The following is a 24,102-nucleotide window of genomic DNA, read 5'->3' as shown; positions in this document are numbered from 1 at the left end:
CGTTACATGACAGGTCAGCAGAAAATCTCTGAGATCATTCATCAGAAAAGATATGTGAACATCCAAGAGAGTGAATACTTTTTATAACTTTTTATAGACCATGTAGCTGGATCAATAATACAGTTCTGGCAATCACATTTGGAACCAGGGTTTCACAAAATTAGAATTGACAACATGCTCCTGATATTAAGGTGGGTGCCTGAAATAGAACCAAAAACATTAGCCTGGCCCCTTTAGACAGTTTTCTTGTAAAATTTTAAAGTTTTTTTTTTTTTTTTTTTTTTTATCTTTCTCCACCTTTTCAATAAATGTGAACCTAAATGTATCTAGTTTTATCACGGTCAGAGCATTTCAGTTCCCATTATCTGCAGCAGAGTTTCACACACATGACTCCACTGCCAGGACTTGGCTGCGGCTGGGTTCAGGCCTTCCACTTGGCGAGGTGGCGAGGTGAGAGTCAGGCCTAGTGTGAAACAGAGGGTCACTTTCACACTGGCTCGCCCAAGCAGCAGGTATGCTCTCTAAACTGTCTCTGTTGCACAGAAATTAGCCGGCACTTTCGAAAAAACACTTCTATCCAAATCAACATCACCAAGCCAAAGAAATCTGCAGATTTCTACTCAAAAAAAAGAAAAAAAAAACAAGCACAAGGGCTAATTCCACTGATTAGCTAATCCTCACACTGAAAAGGAAGTTCTTTGTAGTATGACATGGAAGGGAAAACAAGACATAAGCAAACTGTCAGCTCTTAGAGGTAAAAGGATAGAAAATACTGACAGTCAGTTCCCAAAACCACACACACACACACACACACACACACACACACACACACACACACACACACACACACACACACACACACACAAAACTCAACCCCGCAGTTCTTTCACTGTAACGCAGTGAAAGAACTGCTTTACAATAATAATAAAAATATATTGCAGCATGTTGACGTAGTTTTTCACATGGCATAGGATGATGGTTGTTCTCAGTGAAAAATCACACAGTCACTTTCAGCAGTGACATTTTTCATAATCTTCTCTATGTTGTTCTCCTGTGTTAACAATAATGGAAAAATCACGATATTTTACTGATAGTTTTGCCTCATGAGACTTACTGATAATACCGGCATCATTCGAATAATAAAGATGTTATATAACTAAACTTTCCCAGGTTTGCTAATAGCTGGAGAGGAGAGGACCCAAACCTACAGGAGTTCATTATCCACACAGAGTGCTTCTTTTTCTGTTGATTTAAACAGAAATTTATGTTGGCTAAGAACAGAGCTGCCAGTGTTACTCAGGAAATCAGCGTTAAGACAAAGCAGTGGCTGTGCTGAAGCACAACTCAAGCCTCCACCCCTCAACTGCAGCTTCCTCTCCCACATCAGTCCCAACCTCCAGCTCCCTCCCAGAAAGTGGGACACTCACTAAGCACAAAACGGCTCAAAGATCAAAACCAAGAGAAGAGAGGGCTCAGTGTTTGTAAAAGTCATTGCTGTGGAGAGCGACGGTGGGTTTTAGAGGTACCAAAGCACGCAAAGAACGCAAAGAGTGCTTTGGTAGCTGCTGAATGCGAGTAAAATGTAATTGTCTTTGCAACAAAATGCATTACCACAAAGCCAGCAGGGAGACAGTAAGTTGTGCTGGAGGGGAGCACGATCGATTAATGGCTGAAACGCAAAAGCAGTTTGAGACCCAGCATTGAAGCTGATGCTTTATCTTAGTCTGTGCACTTTGAGAATGGCATTACCCTAGCAACAAGGATGGTTGTTCTCCTTTAGCTTCCACACCATATCTTTCCAAAAGAGCAGACCATGAACAGGAACCACATGTATGGGACTGGCAGTGCGCCAAAAACTACTTTAACAGGATGAGGTCTAGAGCTGTTCTATTGAGAGGGTGACTTTAAAGCACTTCTGTTGTAATCTGGAGCTATGTAGAAAAAAATACATGAATCCTCTATAGGGCTAGCACAGCACCCCATAGTATGACAGTAGAGAAAACACAACAATGGAAGTTTGCTGGTATATGGACCCTCTAAAAGCACCAACAACAGTTTGGTTCAAATTTCACTTTCAAGCATCGTCATGACGATTACAATCACTCCCTTTGTCATACTTAAGTTCTGATACTGATTTCAGTTTTTCAGCTTACAAATAGAAACCAGGTTATAGTTTAATTACTCATTAAAGACAATAAACTCAATGCAATGCTTGAAAACTCTGTAATGTTAAGTGAAAGTAACTTAATTCAGGTCATAAGACACTGCAGACTGAAGTCGGCTCCAAATGCAAGAAGTGGCCCATAACGGATGTCATTGTGGGTAAATACAACCAAAACAAATGCATGTGTCTAGCTCTAGAAATTCCTCGTAGTCTTTTGCCAGCGATAAATGAGAGGCCCAACAACTGTTAAAATTTGACGCCACTCCATTTTTGTTAACATATGATGAAGTAATGTGTATTCTTCAGAGGTTTTAATGTTGTTTCTTTCACAGGTTCTTGGTGGAGCGCCACCACAGGCAAAGGGGTAAACTAGTTAATCAAAGGGTTTGGTTCATTTGACATAGTGCAGTGTAATTTTGGTCCCCAACTGAACCAATTCTTCAGAACTATCAAGTCTGAAAGCATCCTTAAAATCAGCTCTTTGTTTTGAACATCATGCAGTTGAATGATTGATATTCTCAGCTGCTTTTTGACTGTGGCGAAATGTTGTAAAGATGGGAGGACACTACAACCTCTCTCTTACTGTTAAAGTCTTTTTCCAAAGGAAAAACTAAAATAGCTAGCAATGCACACAAAAAGTGTCTGCACCAACTGCAGCCAAATGGCTCTCTGAGGGTGCAGCTGACATAATCTCAGACAGTAGAGCAATCATCAACAGTCAATAGCTGGGACCTTATCAGGACATCCCTACTGTAAATATTGTCCCATATTTCATCCAAAGCGTAGAGTGGCTCTTACTGATGAAACTTGCATTATTTTGTTCAAAGGGAAGAGTCGTCCTTCCCTTTTCGACACAAGGCCTGTGTCAGCTCGGTGTGGGCTCACATGATTGCTCACAAGTTTGTGGCCACATTTTCTGCGTAAATTAGCTCGGACAGCAGTGTTAATAATTCGCTTCAACTAGTCTGCTTCCACTAACCGGTTTTTGAATTCATGCTTTTGCAGAGTGTTTGTCAGACATGGTGAGAAAATGCCAACATTTGTACGATTCTTTTCAATATACCTACAGATTCTCCAGAAACAAAAATAGCTCCTTGGAAACTGCAAAGTTGTTGTCAACGGAAGAAGCTGTCTGTAGAAAAGGGCGGCGCTCTCTCCGTGACCATTTTGTTTACCTATATGCTCAGGGATGTGGCATATACTGAAACATGAAAGGTGTCCCCGGGTGGTCTGCAGTGTGTGTGAAAGGTGTGTGCAGAACCATGTCACCATGATGTTTGTTCAGCTTTGGATAAAGGATGGGAGGAAAGGAGGAAAGGAAGTAAGTCATGGAACAGATGGGTCCTTATTTTCCTTTCTTGCCTCGGCAAAATAAAATAATAAAAAAGGCGTAAGATGCTCACAGCCACTACTACAGACGCTGATTGGTTCTCTAAACCTAGTGGAGTCCTGCCACAAGCAGGTTAGAAACAAAGAATTCTACTTAATTCTCAGTTGAACTTTGGACAGGATCTGATAAAAACAGCATCTCAGTGCTATTAAGAACAACCAGCTGAAAAGTGCTTCGCTTATAATTCACAAACTAGGAGATCTAAAAGGATGTTTAGAAGAACTCTTTGAAATAAGCTGGCAAAGATAGCAATGACTGCATTTAATTAGACGCCCACATTAGCAGACATTTTTTACTTTCAGCCTATTAAGGGCTGATGTGGATGGGAAAGAAGCGCTTTCTGTACATTTAACCTACATCAGCGTAACACAAAACAACAAAATGCAATTTCCATACTCCTTTATGACAGTAGGCTAATTGCATGTTTTTACATTTCCTCTGTTTTATTTATTTATTTTTTGCTTTGTTCTTGTTCAGTTTTTGTTCCTGCAGCTACAGCTGGAAAACTCCCACGCTCAGTCCCTGCTGCCTCTGGCTCCGTCAGCAGCATCAGCAGTAAAAAAAAAAAGAAGAAAAAAAAAAGCAGGTTAACCGGCTCGACAAAATAATGTATTTTGTGTTATATGCAGAGATGAGGAGAAAGAGATAAAGCTGACAAGATAAGAACAAAACCCTCATATTTCTCTGTGATTCATCTCTATGGGTCTCTCTCTCTCTCCCTCTCTCTCTCTGTCAGTAACCTGAAGTCGGCCTCTCACAGCTGCTGCTCTCATTCTCCTCCAACGAAACACCCACACTCATTTCAGTGCTCCACAGGACACACACAAGCGTGCACGCACACATAGATGCACACCAGGGAAGCACAGAGTGTGTGCATAAGAGTGTGCGAGTGAGGGTGTAAATCAAAGAGAGATAGTGACAAAGCATAAGAGAGGGAATGGACATTTACTGTAGCAACAGGAGTCATGTATGTGGGGTATATTCCTATGCCATGCGTGTTCTGTAGCTCAGGTTACTCCATAACTGCCCCTGTTGTGAATACAGCAACAGCTGAGTGGGGCTAAACAAAATGACAGTAAACTGAAATAGCACTTGCTGCTCTGGAGTAATTTGAGAATATTTAGCATGAGATTTATCAACCAGTAGCAGCTTTACCTTAGACAAGTTCAACCACAGGTTTTCTCTTTCTTTTCTGATGGTTTTCATCGTGAACCACCTGTTGGTCTCTGCTTAAACAACAGGAATCTGAGTAAATGTGCTTGGGAAGATTGTTGTGCCATACGCATACATTTAATAACATAAAGTTACAATTTTGGGGGGAGGGTGGGAGGGAGGTTGTATATGCAAACATTTTAATTGTTTTAGAACTTTCAGATTAGTATCTTAAATAAGAAATTGTTCTTAATGTTTTTCCTGGTGAAAAAAAGGTTCAACTAACTAATAAATAACTCAATACAAGTATTCAAAACTGCATATATATATCACAAGCCAAGATGTGATGTACATGTTTAGTACAGTAAGGTTATTTACTCTGTAATTATTAAATCTTTGTACCACACCAAAACAATTACCTTATCTGTCTTTTTAAAATTGAGTTATGTTTGGACACTGTTTAAATTCCATGTTCAAACTGTTATGTAACTTTACATTTAAAAAATTGTAGAGAAAAACACCTTGTCTTCCAAAAAAACTTTCATTTTCGGATTGGATGTACTGCTATATTTATGACCTCTCTCTCTAGCTCAGACATACTTTTGAGTATTCTGGCAGCAGTTTGTTCCTTAAATTGAACATAATGAGTGCTGGTTTGAGTTTTTTTTCTTTTTACTAATCTGACACTAAATTTCATTAACATATTCACAAAAACTGACATGCATAAAACTTGTTGGCTCTTGTTTTGTTGGACTGAAGCTTTCTAAAGGTTTTCCTCAGCCCTTCACACCATGACCTAAATATAGTAACACCAAAGAAAAGTACGGATTTGATTCAGTAGCTGCTTAGCATTGGACAGTACTGAAATGCTATAAAGACAGTTTATTATAAATAGGATTCTTAAGACAATTTCAGCAAATTCTCATAAGAGAATTTCTTTTCATAATGCCTTATGAGAAGAAATTCTCATAAGGCATTGAGGCAGGAAAAGGAGGAAAAACACTGAGGCAAACTGAAATTTATGTTAAAAATAAACATTTATTTTTAACAGAAATGGTGGTCTTGTTCTACCATACCCAAATACCATAAATTTTGGGTGGGTGTGGTGGGGAGCTCATCTTTTAGCATGTCTGGTTTTCTGAAGGTGATCCAGTGTCATCTGAGACTTCCTGATCAGTCACTCCCAGCTGATGGCTTTGAAACTCCCCTGTTTGTGATTTTCTTGCCTGTTTCCATTCCTGTCCTCCTGAAGAAAGAGATTTCCTGGTTTTGCATGACTGTACCAGGAAACTTTGCATAAAATAAGTTTCTCCTTTTGTTGATGACCACAGCAGACTAATTGCTGTCTTAACGACCTGACATACTTCTCCAAATAGCCACGTTTTATACTGCTTTTACACTGTGTTTGGCTGAGGTCAACAACCCCGTTCCACTCTGGGAGGATATAGAGTTTTCACCACAGCCTCTTAGAAGGTGATGGCGCCCTGGTTTACACACTATCAACTCAGAAGTGAAGAAGAAAAGAACAAACAAGAAAGAACAAAGTGATTCCTCATGAGAATAAGAGTGTAGTTTTTGTCTCCATGTGGGAAAAATAGTAGATCTCTCCTCACTATATTGCTTCTTTTTCTTTCCATCTGACAGTTGTTTTCTTCATCTTCCACCATTCAATTGCTAAAGTTATTATTTTGCATACAAGTGCACATGGATGATGCGGACACAAAACAATGTGGGCTACTCTCGCACATCCACAGAAACCCCTAGCGGTCCCTAGTGGGTAAGAAAAAGATGATGACTGTTACGTCACTGAGATTTTGCGCTTGAGTAGACATTAGAGAAGACCAAACAGTGATGTCCAGTCAGGGGACGCAGTCCAGTCACCTGTCATCATGACAAGAGAAAATACATTTTTATTTACTTGAGTCTTCCGCAAATATGTTTTCTGTATGATTTCAACATTTTTATAACAAGTTCGGCTGTGGCGAACCTTCCCGTTTCAATTTTTCTGAGATGTATGGTCCATTCTAGTTTGCAACCTCTGCATTTTGTTTATTGCAGCATCAACATGTGACAAAATTAGCCTTTATGAAGCTTGGTTGATTGGCTCCAAGCCAGTAGATGAGAACACGCCTAATTCACATTTTCTTGAACAGTTTGCATGACAATTGGATGGATGGAAACATGACTGGCACCTCACCAGACATGAATCATCACTGAGACTACAAAGTATAAATCAAGTTTTAGGCCTTAAACCTGTTAGCCCTGTCCTAAGAGATACAATTTGACAATGGTGTGACAAGTCATACACTTTTTGTCTACAAATCAACATTTTCAGTCATAATAAGGTGCCGTAATTTAAAGGATGGCATTAAATTAAAGTGTCACATCATCCAGTCCAGGTTGCACCAGTCACCAGACTGTCTGTATCTCTCGGAAGGAAACCCAACGCCTGAATCACTGCCCACACCGACTGAGTGGGTTGGCCATTGCTGCAGTGGTGAAGAATATATTTTAAATATTGTTGTATATATCGCCATAATATAATATTGCCATTAATTCCAGGCCATATCGCTCAGCCTTAATCTCAGCAAACAAAATCATGATGATGGTAACTGGACAATGTTTTCTGAGACACATTAAAAATATCACTTCTATTCCATTATTATGTTTAGAGCCTGTTTACTAGTTTTTTCAGCTCAGCAAATGCAGCATTACATGGTTATTAGAATAAATGTATGATTATGGACAACAGGTGCACAAATAGGAAATATTAACTATTACAGAGGCAGACGAAAAATCAAAGTGAAAAGGAAAGGGAAACATTTGCTCACCTTGATTCAAACATAAAGCATCACAGGAACTATTGAGCTAACCATTAGAGCTGCACAATGTTCCGTGGATATAGCATCATTAACAGTGGGAGTAATATTATTTTAACACTATTTGGAATGCAATAATCGTTGGCTTGTATGTTCCAAAAACATCAAGTAAAACACCGAGCTTCTCCAAGGATTCCCACTCCAACCACGTTTGCTTCAAGTGCAAATATTTGCATAGCTATTAAGCAATTTACAAACAGTGTGTTTTACGTAATTATGCACCTGGAGCAGAGAAATGCGTATTTCTGACATCGTTGGTATGGAAATGTAGACCAAAGTGCAAATAAAAAAGGAAAGGAGGAGGGGAGTTGGAGAGAGGATTAAGAGTGGAGGAGAGTTAGAATGATAGATGCTGTGACCTACTTCCTCAGCTCCCTGCCTACTGCTTTGACTCACACTGACAATTTTCACAGGACACAGAAAGGCAAAAGAACCAAGAGCCGACCAAGATCATGGGATTTCTTCTAACAACAATGTCAGACAATTCCATTCTGGTCTGTCCCTCTTCTTGGTAGTATGTAGTTTTCTTCAAAGATAAATTACAGATGGTAGTAGACGTGGGTTTGGAAGACCTCGAATACCTGTCTGTGTTGTAGAGGATCTTCACTGAAGATCTTCACTGAAGGAAACCCGGCCCAATAAATTGGTCCGGGTTTCCTTAGTTTTCTATGATTGAACACTTATAGGAAAAAAAAAATCTTATCTACCTCTGCAAAAGTAAGAAATTCAGTCCCTGTCCATTTTGTTCTGGCCGACTGAAAGACCAGCCCACCACATCACATTTGCACATAACACCAGTCACCACACTGCTGCCAACTTAACTACTTTGCCACAAAGTTTCACCACTGCACCTATTTGGCTTCAGTTTCATAAACTGTCCGATTGATGGGTAATCATTTATCCAGGCAACTACAGAGGCAACCACTGTCCACTGTCTTGGCCTACAGCAAGGTCCACCAGCGCGGTGCCCATGGTGACCAGGTTACCCCTGAAGACGACATGAGTTGCTCTTAGAGCTGTTCCAACAGTAGATAAATCCTTAAAAATAGATTTAGTGTGTGTATCAAGCTGGTAGCCCATCCTATTAGCCAGTACCCATGCAGCAGCTCTCACTTGTTAAAAGTTTGAGAAATCCTTTAATCTCCAGGGCAACCAGTCAGCTGTACAAAACGCCTGGGTGGACTCCAGAGCTAAGTCACACTCCTCCTTGCAGTTAGTATTTCCAAGCTGCCGAGCTTCCCCTCCCCATGACTCCCCCACTCAGCTCCTTCAGACTAGCCAGCAGCAATTAGCAAACACCTGGTGGAACTAAGCATCAGCTGAACTCTTTATACAAGCTTCTCAGTGGTAAAAACATTATTAAAGGCTAACATTACGAAGTTAAATGTCAACTGGCATTTATATAACAATTGAAGGCAAGAAATTACTTGACTGTGCTATAAAATGGCACTTTATGCCTGGAAAAAACATAATACTGCCTCCTTTAAAAATGAGAAAAACTGTCTTGGCAGAGAATTACATGCTATTTAAATTAAAAACATAAAATTTTAGGGGCATTTATAACTTAAGTAACAGAATCCCAACCTTTGTTTTTGTTTTGTTAGATAGCATTTGTTAAGAGATTCAGACAAAAAGAATACAGTAATGATTTGAATAATCCTCACTTGCTGCCGCAGATACATTATCCACACACTCAGACATGCTCTTTGATTTCTCTGATAACTTCGCCCCCCTGGGAACACATCCATCTTCTTAACTGACTGTGCGTGCACATGCTCTCACACACGCACACAAACAGGCTGTAGAAACAGAACTGACTCAACTATTGGACCGTACCACTTTCACCATAACAGGGGCATGGTTGTGGCGAGTCTTTTCAGCCTCCTTCCTGTGTTGAATGTCGGGTGGGTGGCTGGCTGTGAAACATGAGCCTGGGAGCTTATGAGGAAGGGTCTGGGCTGGAGAGCAGACGGGGGGTGAAGGGTTCTGGTTGCTAGGCAGCCAGCCGATCGGAGCAGGATGCTCATTGGCTCGTGGTGAGCAGGGAAGAGCGGGTAGAACAGACGGGACTCTGTCATAAGCCAACGTTAACGACTTGTTTTGTCAAACCGAACACAGAATCACTTCCATTACAGTGACAGCAGGATGTGTTACAGATCATCATGATCATCGAGTGTTTCATTTGTGAAGCAACGCTCATGCACAAACTTGGTCACAACGATGGTGGGGAAAACAAAACATTTTATTTTCTGAAAATCTTTAATAAGCGTGGAAATGAGGATGATTTTTTTCTTGAATTTTTGTCTGCCTTAAAAAAAAAAAGAATCTCTAAACTTCAGCACTCGGCCAATGATTGAATCTGCTGGTAATTACAAGGGAAGAGAAGAAAAGCACTGAGTGACACAAAGAGGTAGAATCTCCCAAACACAGAGACTTAAAAGAACAAACGGGAGATGAACAAGGGCATAAAAAAAGAATAAAAAAAACATCACTGTCACTGTCTGAACAGAGAGTGAGAAGCTGGAAAAGCCCAGCAACAAGGCATGCCTTAAATAGCTAGACGGTAGGAAATAACATGACGCTGAAGAAAGTCTAATAGCTCTGAGCATGTGTTGCGTTGCACTAAGCATGCATAGCCACAGTGCTGACAGCAACTTTAAGTCATATGTTATAGCGCATGACCTACAGATGAAGCCTGACTGTGAGGGGCCGGATGGTGGCTGGCAGACATACCAGCAGCAAGTCTTAATTTCCAAATGCTTCTGTCTTTGGAGAAAGGTAAAGGTTAAACCAAACAGAAAAAGGAACTCCTATCTGGGTTCAGGACTTGTGTGTGTGAGATTCAGCTTAACATTAAAAAGAATTGTGACAGGTAAGAAGAAGCACAAAGCCAGGTGAGTAAAGAGCAGTTCCAGTTAAGACCAAAAATATCCAAACACCTGGCAGATTTAACTTTAAAATAATCTTTTATAGCTCTAAGTAATCGGGACACACTGCTAAGAGAATCTGGGCCGATATCAATATCTGATATTAATTTTGCTGCTTTGGAAAATAACTGATATTGTATGTATCTTTATTACACACATATATAAATATATCCCTACATTTTCAACACCTTTAAAAAAACACTCTGACTTCACCTCTGATTCTCTGTTTCAAACTCCCCACAGTCCTGACTCACCATTACTGTCACATGAGCAAACACAACATGACCAACTTCCTCCATTCCCCCCTGCAGAAGCAAACAGCAACAAGATGGAAATAAGTATTGGTTGTAAATATCGATCCAGTTTTATTAATCAGATCAATATTGATATGTTTAGAAAATTATATTGGCCAAAAGTGATTTTAGTGCCGATATATCATACAACCCCGAGTAATATTCATGTACTGAGAATCAAATTTGGTTCTGATAGAGAATTTGTGGAAGAGGTTAAAATTAGCATGATGGTAAGAAGGGATTTCAATTGCAAAGAGCTGAAGTTTACTAAAGATAAACTGTCAAAACTCTACTGGTTTAATTGCTCTAAAATGTCCCCTGTCATCACTGAGAAATATTATGGAGATACTGTACATTTTTAAAATGTAATAAAAAAAAACAAACATATTTTTTTCATCACCACTCCTTTATATTCTTTTAGAGTCTTGAAATGTATTCTTTTATGATCCAAAGAAAATAATTTAAAATATAAATCTATTAGTCATTTTGAGATTATCTTTAAATCAGTACAGCACATAACATCTGTATTGTCCACCATGGGTACCACACCTCATATAAGTAACAGGTTGTCATGGCGACTTGAAGCTCAGTGAGTATGGTGTTAAACTGTTCTCTTTTTTTTTAACTGCTACCATTATGAACGGATTGATAAAACTGTGACTTGCTCATGCTAGCAACAACACTTCCAGGAAGTCTGGCTCAGCTTCAGAGAAAAACTTCCCCTTAGAGTGCTACCTTAGCTGAGAAAGTATGTGCCGACATCCTCTCGCTGCAATAAAGAGATTTGAGAAAGAAAGAACAAGTTCTTCTCCCAGCAGAAATGTTAAAAGTAAAAGAGCGGCATGTTTCATTGCTACATTTATGTAGCTTGTTGCCTTCATAAAGAACGCACCGCTTCAGAACCGACAAAACCGAGTGTTAAATATAACTTACGGAATCTTCCTTGCTAATAGTGAAACTGGAAATCTTTTTATTACAGCAGCACAACCTCACACTGAAAATGTTAATCCAGGTACCCACCAGAATGCTATGTAGATTGTTATACTTCCCTTACGATCCTTCTCAGTGAGAACATAAACTTTCATCCATAGTTTTTATTTATTAACTATTTAATAACAGCTACAATACTGCTGTGCATGCTTGTTACGGCCGGTCATAAATGTTTGTTGCTAAGATACTTATCTTCCCCGTCTTTTCATTTATCATTCTTTGACAGCGAAATCACCCCATAAGGTCATTTTCACAAGGATCAAATAATGTAAGCTGCGTCTGTATAATTCAACTCTCCCACGGAGAGGAGGAACATAACAGTTCCAATGAGCCTGACAGTCTGTCCCACTGCACAGGCTATGCTGAGGTGCGGCATGCCTGATTTTTGTTTTGGTTTTTCAGTATTAAATGAACTAGTTCAGTGTGATAATTGTTGAATGAGGGAAAATGCTAACATAACGGTGTTTAAGTTTGCTATGTATGCTGCCATTTCAACCTGGAGAGACTCATGCACAGATAGAGAGAGAGGTATTAGAAAGTTTAATTGACAAGATAAAGTCTTTGGCGCTCGGACCCAGGAGGAAGACGTTGCGCTGAAAACCGCTGTCGGAGAGAATGAGCCGCTGTGAGTATGAAATTTAGAGACGTCTTCCCCCCGGGGCCCGGACACTGGTGGTGGAGAGAATGGTGGAAACTGAATGGACATTGAAGAAGTCTTGGGCTGAAGGTGGAGGAGGGGTGGAGGAAGGTTGAAGCTCAGCCAACGATTGGACGCCGGTAAACAGCTGGACCTTATCAAGGGAGCAACGCTTGATTGGAGGAGGAGGCCATCACCGATTGGTTGGAATCGAGGTGCAGGATGACTTCTTGGTTGGCAGGTGGGATGAATAATAGTCTTCCAGGTTGAATTTTCACCTAGGCTTCATATCTAAATATGTAAGCTGTGTGGTTTTAAACATGAGGAAATATGGAAGATTTTGTGAAACATCACGTTCACACTTTTGTAGTATATGTGTCACTTTTGATACACTCCCATATCAGTGACTGAGTGTTGGGGAAAATTCAGTGTTCTGCTGCATCACAGTGAGGTCCATTCCTTTTGTCTTGATGTCATTTTCTTGTTTTATGTACTTTCTGTTTTTTCATATTTTAAGATTAACTGATCTGCCATCTGCCAATGAAATCTCAAGTGTAGCCTCCAAGTGGTCAGACAACTATTAACCAAAATAAACAGAAAACATTTTAGTCAAAGTTCCAAGCATGCAAATGCTTGAAACATTTGTGTGCTTGAAACACAAATGTTTTCCAAGCACACAAATGTGTGTGCTTTATCAGCGTACACAGCAAAGCATACTGTGAAATCAAAAAGTGTTTCTAATGGGTCACTGCTGCCATTTTTACATACAGACAAGTGCAGTGTACATGTCTGTCCAAGACAAATCTATCACAGCCAAGTTTAGCTGGTGACCAAACAGTGTGTGCTGCAGTATTAAATGTATATTAGGCAAAGGTGGAAGGTTACTTTCCATTAGCATCTTGTCTTCCTATGCCAGGGAAAAAGGCAGGCAGTAGTTTGAAGAGGAAACAAATGTTGATCTGTCACTGTTCTTTTGTTCTTTTCATTAGAGTAATCCCTCATTTCTTGTGGGGGTTGTGTTCTGAAAATAACCCCGATAAGTGAAATCCGGGAAATAGTTACCTTTAGTTTATACAATTATTATACAGCATAATTAAATACTCTACATTAAAACCAAAGAACAAAACCTGTTTTCAGGTCAGTGGATGTGCGTGTTCATCAATCGGGCCTTAATGTGATCTGGAGTCATGTCATTAAAGCGTCTCCTCCAACCTGCCCCGAGAGATTCACAGCTGGATCTACGGCAGAGCGATGGATCTCATCAACCGAGCCTCCGGTCGGGTTTTGCGCTGATTCTGGCCAATTTTTTCCAGCAGGCATTCAAAGTTTTCAGCTTTCATCTCCTGAAAGGCCAATCTGTATTACTTATGTTTAAATACTGTAACGTTATTGGTACACAGGTAGAGAAGGAGCTCGGAGACTGTTTAGCCAATCAGGACGCAGAACACAATGCACTGTGAAAAAGAACTGCACAAAAAAATCCACGAAGCAGCGAGACCACGAAAGGTGAACCGCGTTATAGCGAGGGATCACTGTATTTTATGTCTTCTCTGGCAGTGTGGCACTCAAAATTGTTGGTGAGACCCAACAGATTTACTTTTACAAGTGGAGCAATACGGCTTTCGCTACGATGCTCTGCTTGAAATATTTATAAACTTCAATGGAAAATGCTTTGTGTTTATTTCAAATTAATGGACACGGAGATGGAAAAGAAAGGAGAAAAGAATGAAAGATAGGAAGGGAAAAGACATAAGAGTAGAGGAGAGAAAGATGTAGAGAATACAAGTCACCATTCTAGAAGTCTGCTTCTATGTCTACAGAAAGAGAATAAAAAATGTTTCTTTTTTCTACCAAAAACCCCATATAAGCCTAAAAAACTGTTGTTGCCAGCCTGAAGTATTTATTAGTTGTCTTCATCAACACAACAATGTAAATTACTATTTCCTTTAGTGATTCAAAATTAGTCTTAAACATATTTACAACTATGTGTCAAGTTCAAAAAATCATATTCATAGCCCACCAGTGTAATTCCACCAGACAGTCACATGCTGACAGCGACTGAATAGTGCTTCACAAGACTGATTCACTTAAAAGGGAAAGATTGTGGAGTTGTAATATCATAAGATCTTGTTTCATATCTACTTATCAGCCCACCATTCAGGATTTAGCTGAAATGAGTTTCCTTTTGTCGTAGTTTTGTCACCTGAAGCACCGATAAAAAGAGCAAAAGTATTTATTGACACCTCATCCACCAACACTTTTACACCTAACGGTTCATTATCTCTGCTGCATTTATCTTTACTTCTTACCACAATGGAAATAAAACTGAAATGTCAAATACATTAAAAGGCTTTGAGTCAGTTTCTCAGATTTGGAGCTGAGTTTAAAATTTGTGCAAATGATGAATTTTGGCCAGCAGAAAGGCACCACTATCCACCTGCTTTAGATCTAACCTTGGACTTTGGCTCATATGTTCGTCCTCTGTGGCGCCAAAAATAAAACAAAATATTGATACTAATGTCAAAGCAGCCTCATTATCTCTGGAAATACCCATTAAGCCGTGAACTTGCAATCACAAAGAAAGTTTGCTTTTCATTCTCACAGCCTTAAAATGTCTTGGCACAGAAGAATGGAGGACTTGTAGTGGCCCGTCATGGTTACCATGTGATGCTTTAGTCTTTTTTGGCTGATCTCCTTACAGCCTTCTTTCTTTCATCTCTAGGATGAAACCTGATACGGTATCTCAGCAGCATTTGACCACATGCTAATTAATCTACAGGAGAAAAGGGAAATAGAACATGTAACATCACTGCCAGACTGTAGAGGTTGAGCATAGGTCACCACTCGTCAACCGCCGAAGTGTGACATGCTTTAGATATGCTGAACAATAAGGCTGTGTGGCTGCTTCTGCAGTTACATTAGCTACCCATAAAAGAATATTCAATAGCACTGATAGCCTAGCAGCTGGTGGCCAGATGATACTTTTCTTCTGGCTATCAAGGGGCGTTGGGAGAAAGCTGAAGCATGAAGGGGATGGAGGGAATGGTTTTAATCCCCTCTGTCACAGTGGACTGCTTTGTCTGAGACATCAACCTTCCATTTCTACCGTCCTCCTTTTTGCCTTGGCAGCTCAACATCGGCTAAACTGGAACTGACAGCTCAGGATTCAAACTTCTTTAAAGCACTTAGTTTTTAAATGAAAGATATTCTTCTGTCTTTTTTTTCATGTCTTTCTCAGATGGACTCGTTGGTGACACAATAAATAGATACATTGTGCCGGAGTTGCAGAGAGAGACGAATAATAACCATCCCCCCCCAAAAAAAAGACAGGGAAGAACTTTAACGTCCGCAGAAAGCATATGAGAATGGCTGGTGAAAAAAAACAAAAAAAACAAACGTATTTAGAGTGGAAGAGATGTCAGACTGTCAGAGTGGAAGAAAACATGGCAGACCCAGAAAGACTGTCAGGGGAAAGGAAATTCAGTAAAGATTCAAACTACTCCCTGGAGCTGATGATGCTGTGTGTGGAGGCAAGAGGTCCAGTTCAGTATCAGCGAGGCTGTGGATGGCACAGGGAAATAAGCTCAGTATGAGCACACCATTCCTGTCTGTTCGGCTCATTCAGACCAATCAGTCCTGCAAGGGTTTGGGACCGTTCTAGAATGAATGATCCACTACCGGGTCACAATACACGTTCAGTTTTTACAAGTGTTGATAGTATTTTTTTTTCTACAGAAATTCTTTGTGTTACACACAAAAAAACGCTTTGGAGGACAAGCCTGAAGTGGAGCACGGCCAAGCTGAGACGACCTAAATCCAGAAGTGCAGCAAGAGCTTGTTCAGAAATAACTCAACTCGTTCTCAGTCTCCTGGAGAACAACAAAACCTCAAGTTCAGTATTTAGTAACCACAGATCAATACATCATCCATTGAAAGTCCTGCTGCCCTCAGCTCCCCGCTGGTGAAGTCATTGAGGACAGTGAAGTTTTAGACTGTGGAACAGATTTTAGAAATATAATGCTTTGGTGGCAAGATCTATGCTAATCTTTATTAGCATAGACAATTAAGCATAGGAGTGATAAATTAGTCCCGACTTCCTTCATTTAAGAAGATCGGCAGGCGGCTGATACACGTAAGATAAACCTTACACAGTTCCACAAATCAGCCATTGTCACTTTTTGCTCTGCATGAGAGAGAGGCTGCCTTTTTCCTCGCTGTGTCGGCTATGCTACACATAGGTCTGTTCCATAGCAACTGACTGATAACTCCAATAATGTATCAGGATTCAACAACAAAAAACACAGCAACATTTCATACACAAAGAACGGAACATTCAGTCCGTTCTATTATGTTTTATGAGCATCTGAACACAGCAGGGGTTGATTAGTTAATTTAAGCACCGGCTCTACCGATGATCTGTCAAACAGTAGGTGTGTGGGTCACCTTTTCTTTTTCTTACTGATCTGAAACACACCGAATTCTGTAGCACATCTACATGCTGTAAATCCACAGACCTTCTTATCTTGTAGTCGTAGTGTTGGCAATTAATACAAAGGATCTTGCAAGTGTGACATCAACTAGCAACGTGTCGATATTTCGGCAAAAATATTGGTATTGGTCAAAACTGTAATCGGTGCACCACTATTTAAGCAGTCTCTAGCTATTTTTGGCTTGTCCTCTACACACTCATCACTGTCATCTTAACTATACAAAAATAGGAATCTTAAAGTGTCTCCTTACTTTTGGTCATTGCAATTTACAGAAGTACTGAGGAACAGCAACACGACATTTAATCATCTGTTCAGATCTATAAAAAAACAGATGGGTGGTTACCAGATTTTAAGTTTGAAACTATAACTCCAATCTTTTTCAATTCAGTAAATGCACCATAGACAAGCACAACAATAACACTCTTCGGTGCAAGAGAAGACTTACCTAATGACAGTATCAGTAGGGTGTTCAAAACAACATGTATACACACGTAGGTTGATTATTCAGGCTGCCACTTAAATTAGTTTATTGGAAGTTTGTTTGTTTTATCTGATTGAAGCGTTCAGCAAATCACAGAAACAGGCTGGATTTGAAAAAGTCAGTCATCTGTGAATCTCACACTTAAGGTAAAGCACTGCTCTTCTTTTCCAGGAACCAGGGCAGTTCTCTGTGGCAGTTTTTCTCCTTGCTGCTTTTTTCACCCGAGGCACCAGAACTACATCCCACACAGCAGAAATCTACCAAAGAACGGCTAATCTTCATAGAATTACTTGGAGAATAGAGCAACGCCCCGGAGAAAGTATTAAAAGTAAAGTTAGAATATTTTAATGCAAATACAAAAAAACAAAACAATCCCAGGACTGTGGATCATCCAGTTTTAGGTTTAAAAGCAGCAGGTACTCTACTGTGTGCCTCATTTAAATCCATTTAAAGTTGGCACATTAATTAGGACTTGTTCCAACTACAGACTTTCACAAAGACTAGAATTAAATAACTCTGTTTTTAGACCATAATCATTATACAACAATCTATTATTGAAACCATTTTAGTCTGATTTCACTGGTTTTACAGCGTTCACCACATCATTAGAAAATGATGTGGTGATGTTCACCACATCATTAGAAAATGATGTGGTGAACGGAGATCTGTGATCGTCTGATGGCAGCAGCACTCTTGCAGAAGCAACATAATCTACATGAACAGCGTGGTATTTGACCCCACTTCCTAGGCAGTGGAAGAGATTCTGGGAAATGAAGTTCTGGAGAACAAAACATTTAGCAAAAAAAGGCCAGTACTCTTCAGACAATGAGGCTGCTTTCACTAATGCCAACCACGTTAATCACAATAATACTAATGTGAAATGCTAAATGCCAATTGTGATCATTTTAGTCTTAGTTTTAAAATATTAACTGCTTAACCATTTAACACCGACTGCTCTCTCAACCCTTTTGGTGACACCTCCAACCTAGATATAAAAAATGAATGACTGATCATGATAGAATGGCTGCTATGTAGCTACAGTAACAACATGAATGATTTAACAACATATTCTGGTAAATTAGAGTTGTTTTCCTTCCAAATGTTAGGGTGACACCAATTATATTTATATTGAGATAATCTTCGGAAAACATATTTACAGTATATGTTGTAATATGGTCGACATTTTGTTTTTGGCCCCCATACAAATGTACAGAAAGATGCTAGTGTGCTATAATTTGCCTTGAGGAGTAAAAGAACCGTGGTTTCATTATTTTTAGTTTATTTTTAGATACCAAACCTGTAGGAATTTAGCCTTTATCTACCAGCACTTTGGGCTGTTTTACAGAAATTCCTTCAGTGTATTATCAGCCTGGCAGGCCACCAGGCTGATAATACATCACCAGGCTAAGCATTGTTTATTTATTATAGGTTTTTTGATATGCCAGGCACAGTGATAGCATAAACAGGTTAAAGCGACTCTTTGGTGAAATGGAGAATAGTATGATCAGTATGTTAACATATAGAGAGACTGAGGTCAAATGTCTTTTTTATTCACTGTAACTCTGTAGCCACTGCCTGTTTTTAAAGGTGACGTGTCATGTATGAAAGGATAAAAAAAAGAATGTTAATTAGGATGAAACAACAAGGCCACTAGATGACTGCCTTAGCGCCCCTACCGCCAGGTTTCTGGGGGAAACCTTGTCATTGTTTCTTGTTTCCTTACTATATAAATAGCTTTTTAAGACAGAAAGTACTAAAAAAACATACTGTATCTATTTACAGTACTTAAAAATAAATTGAAATTGGTTCGAATTGCCTACAAAATCTCCAGTTATAGAAACCTTCTTTCCATGTAGTTTTCAGAGTGTAAAAAAGTAGCAAGAATACTTTCTGTTGGTGGTTCCACAAGTATTCTGTGTCTGAGGTAGACCCTTTCAAGTCTCTTCATGATAATTGATACCAACACATTTCTAGGGACATAAATCTATCATCAATCTCCACAGATATAACACTTTCAACTTTTGATCTGTTGCAGTTTCTATCATTGGGACTCACCCTCAGTGCTTCGATGACCAGGTCTCTGGCTTCCAGCTCCCCTTCCATGATACTGAGGAGTGTGAGAAGCTCTGGCTTGCTTAAGTTATCCATATTGAACTCACATTTCTGCAAGACAAGCCAGAGAAAACACATCTTTAGTAAAAGAGATTATTATATACAGCTGAGCAAAAGAAGAGTATCAAACAAAAAGTTAAAAAACACACGATTCATAAAGTTGTAAAAAATAAAGGCCAAGCTGTTAAAGTGGGGTAGAGCAGCTGGTTCCAATGGTAATTCACAGAAAACAGCTATTGGAAAACTTTTGCTTTCAGTGGACCATCATCTTGAAATGCATTGAAATATGTTAAGACTCAAATTAATAAAAAAGTCATAACCAAACAGACAGTAAACCACAAACTGCTCTGCATAAAACATTTTCAGTAACGCCAATACTAGGTTTGTCAAAATAATCCATGTTTTGAGATTATTTGCCCAAGATGGAAAACAAGATTGCACAGCAGAGCTAATGATGTACACAGACACACTTAGTCCTTATCCTCCTTTGCAGAGGCTCATCTGACCAATCATGTCTGAGAATTAAGATAGCATATTTAAAAATGCTGCCAAGCTCTAACCCACACTAAGTCATTCTTTGCAATGCTTTAGTCAAAAGGCAAAAGTAAAAGTGTGGGTTAGAGGTATTTGGTGCTAACTGATAAAGATTTCAGACTGTTCTATAACAAAGGCTCTTAAAGACTGAAGCTCTGATATCGAGGGATTGTGCCAGATGACATATGCTAACATTGGTGGTTTAAATGTAAGTCACCTTGGCCAGATTTGTTTCCCAGCACAGTGCTGAAGAACTACAAATAACAAATTAATGCTGCAAAAAAAAGAGTCTGACTACCAATGAACAGCACAATGAATCCAGGGTTCATTCTTCCTCAAAGGATATTAACACTTCTGGGTGTTGTCCAGTCTGCTGGTTTGCTATACAGTATAACAACACTGTTACGGTCTTTTCTAAATGGCTGCTGAATTGCCTAGTACTTATTGGTGTTGCTCTAAATAAGGCAAAGAAAATGTTACCTTGTAATTACCTATATATTTCTTAAGAGTGAATCCTGGGCCTTAAGAAAAGATCCCTGGAATCAAATTTGGAACTGAGCATTTTCATCACTATCAACATTAAATTAGAAATTTTGGTATAATAAAAATCGTCCATTGTCCAGTCCATCCATTGATCCAATGCTTATACCCGTTTGTCCTTGCCAATCTCCAGCGGTCATCAGGCAAAAGGTGCTGTACACCGGACAGGTAGACAATCCATCATACACGACAGACACCATGACCTCACAGAGAGGTATAGAGATGTTATTGTTTTTGGTGTCAAATGAAAGCAATTAGACCACCTAATACATTTGTTACAAGTTAATTTCTAAATACAGAGAAACATTGTATTTGTGGTTAACATAACATAACATACACTATGGTAGACCAAAACCTTAATGTCAAAGGCTGTAATCCTTCAAATCAAACTGCGTCAAAGAGTCATTTTAGGAGAATCTTTGCATTATGAAAGTAATACTTCGGTAATGTCCTTACAGGAACCTTTGGGCCAATACTCAGACAAAACGCACTTATGTGATGAGTCAGTAAGTACAGTATGTTACAGAACCTTGGCCATTTTTATGGTAAGGTGTTAAATTAATAAGTTTATTGTTTATCTTTCCCAAATACCACAGTGCTTGGTTACATCCTGGAACCACACAACATGGTCCAGTCAGGTGACATTCCTGAGCTGAGTGTCAAATTGTTTCTCGAAGAAACCCTGAAAAGTGTTGTAATCACTGAGACCAAAAGCTAAGCAAGGGAGGGACATGGGAAAAACACTTGGCTATAGACCTATGGGTGATAAAACTCACTTAGTCCTGAATAAGGACTGGTCAGTCAATATGAAAAGTTGTCCTGCATGCTGAATGCTGTGTGTTTGATTCTAGCTTCTTTACTTTGCACATGTCAAATTGATGTATGAATGTGTTTGTATTTGTGTGTGTCTGGGTGAATGAGGCTCTGGTTTCAAAGAGCTTTGAGTGATTGGTATGACTAGAATGGCACTCTATTAGTTTAGTCCATTTACCATTTAAAGGTTGGTGAAAGCAGAATTTGTAGTTTCAGTGTGAGCTGAGCAGGCAGCTGAGAAAGCCACATCAAGCTGCATTCCTAATCTCTAGAAGCTTTTTTTATAACGTCATTTGTCCAATAAAGCCTTAATAAATCAGCTAAATGTAATCACACAGAGGAACGCCACAGTCTTGCACAACGGGCAAGATTGTTACCTGCTCACTCTAAAGGCAGGCTGCTCACTGAAACCAGTGACAACAACATCTCTTACATCAGAGTGCAGCAGAGGTCCATCACTCAGCATTAGCCCAGGCCAACACTCCTTTAACTAACAGCTTTGAATGCCGGTACAAAAAAACGTGCCATGTTTAAGCCAGGAGATCTCAGACAGCGTCTTACCCAAACAACATTACCTCCTGTAGCCTCACAGATGCTCACAGAGCTGACTTTTAGAGATATTTGCTTAAACAGATGCACATGAGATGCAAAGTGGCTTCTTCTTGACATTAGATCGAGCTGAATTTATTTTCATTGCACCAAAGACACAATCCTTATGAATCTCTAATGTGTTATGAACTGCTTATTTAGATGCATGTCAAATCATGCTCTTTGAACTCTGCTAAGCTTGTTTAAACCTCAGCAACACGTCAGAGCATGTTGCTGAGTATGTCTGAAGACCTTCAGTGAAATCTTCATGACATTCAACCTGCACCTGACAAGTAAACTAGGTGTTGAAAATGAATTATTATTTTTTGTTTCCTCAGGTGATGACACATACCAGTAGACTACCCCATGACATCACGATGTAAGCTCAAAATGGGGTTTATCCACCAAGGAGGTTGGTGGATAAACAGCTGGTGCTAGAATCAGTTCGTAACGGTTTCTGTATAGAACGGGTTTGCTTAACAAGCACCCAAGAGCCATGTCATTAAGTTGTTACAAACGTCTAATTCATTAATTTATTGTTTGATTTGCCCCTGATTTATTGTGAAGGATTGTAGTGCATGGTGACAATTTAACTACACAAGTAAAATTACTTTATGGAAGCAATCTTGAAGTCTGGCAGGGCAGATGTTCTGCTGAAAGTTCCCCCTGGATTGAGCTGAGGAACAGGACATTCAGAACCACTGTACCCAGTCCATCACTGAGGTGTCACAATAAGACCTTGGCCAAGAGTAAGTTGTATTCACTAGTTTGTCTAACACTGTTCTCTGAGATCAGAACCTGCTGGACCTCAGATGTCCTCCTCTGTTTGTATTTTTCTCTTTCAAAAGTTCCTTTGCAGGTAAAACAGGTCAGAAGAATCAAAGTTATCCCGGAAAACCTTGAGTTTGCCTTTTAGAGAGATGAAGAAAGATGATAAATCTACATCTTTAATCAGCTAATGATACTCTAAAATTAATTTTGCATAAATGTAGTAAATAAGTGTTATCAGTCGGCATAGTTAGTAATCCATTATTTTTCAGACAATACCAGTTCTTTACACTGTTGAAAGATGTAAGAAAGTAAGGAGCGATACCACATAACTAAATTATCCAAAATGATCTCATTATCCAATTTCTAACCCTCGCTTCTTCCAGGAAGCGCTTTCGCCTCTCTGGACTTCTCCTGGAGTTTTCATTGACATCCAACCCTCAGCACCATCAGTTGGCAGTTGAGCTAAGCGATAAAGTGCAAAGTGCTCCTTCTTTCTGACATTCCTGCACAATGGACAGGTGAGCAAACTACACTTTGCTCCATGAACCATGCACCAAGGGCCCTGGTATCATGGCCAATGTTTAAAGGTTGACTGCTAGCCATGGTCCTCTTTAGTGGGCTTGAGTCATCCATACCACAAAAGACAGAACATTTTTATGGTGTGCAAAATCCTTTCTTATATCCTGCTGGCAAAGGAAATGCAAGTCTTCCACAAACTAATGTACAGTCCATACAAAAGGAAAACAGTGTACAATATAACATACTATCCAGGAAATATGAAAAGAACTCATTTACTGAATAAATATGCCAACTAGGGTAGTTTTTACTTGGTAAGCTATTAATATTTATCATTTATATTCACCATGATATTTTCATAGCCGTTGCATTGTTCCAGCTCAAAGCTATACTGGACAGAAATCCCTGAACCAAGTTATACCTGACCAATTCAAACTGATCCCATCATGACACCCAATTGTGAATAATGAACCAATTAGCTACTTTTCCGGTGAAAAGGTGAGACCAGTGATCGACAAGTCAAACAGTCCAATTTAATTAAATTTAAACATGATCAGCTTTTTTTCTGGTAAATTAAAGATTCAAAACTGTTGTTATGACATCAGCAAACAGACTTGGTTATGAGTTTAGTGAAAATCGGTTTAGTGATTTTCAGAAAATCAGACAGTGGTAATATTGTAACGCCTTAATTTTCGGTTGGATTAACAGCTACTCCCTCTGTCAAAGAAAGGGCAGAACATTTTTATTTTTCTATGGTGAGCTTGTTACATTTCATTGTTGAATTAAAATTAGATCAGCAAAATTGTTCAACCCATCACTTTCGAC

The 24,102-nt window shown here is 39.4% G+C and overlaps 1 protein-coding gene across 3 annotated transcripts in view; it reads right to left on the bottom strand.

Annotated features, from left to right (window-relative positions):
• The window catches only part of cttnbp2 (cortactin binding protein 2), an 85,469-nt gene that overhangs the window by 53,309 nt on the left and 8,058 nt on the right, over positions 1 to 24,102 (bottom strand). For all 3 annotated transcript variants that reach the window (XM_015042304.1, XM_015042305.1, XM_015042306.1), the window contains exon 2: positions 19,459 to 19,566. In XM_015042304.1, coding sequence (XP_014897790.1) covers positions 19,459 to 19,566 — 108 coding nt within the window. The remainder of the gene's footprint in view (positions 1 to 19,458; positions 19,567 to 24,102) is intronic.

This window comes from Poecilia latipinna, unplaced genomic scaffold (assembly GCF_001443285.1).
Source record: "Poecilia latipinna isolate Pla-1442-1.1 unplaced genomic scaffold, P_latipinna-1.0 Scaffold585, whole genome shotgun sequence".
NCBI lineage: Eukaryota > Metazoa > Chordata > Actinopteri > Cyprinodontiformes > Poeciliidae > Poecilia > Poecilia latipinna.
The sequence above is the reverse complement of the archived record's forward strand: the minus strand, read 5'-3'. Positions and strand labels throughout refer to the sequence as shown.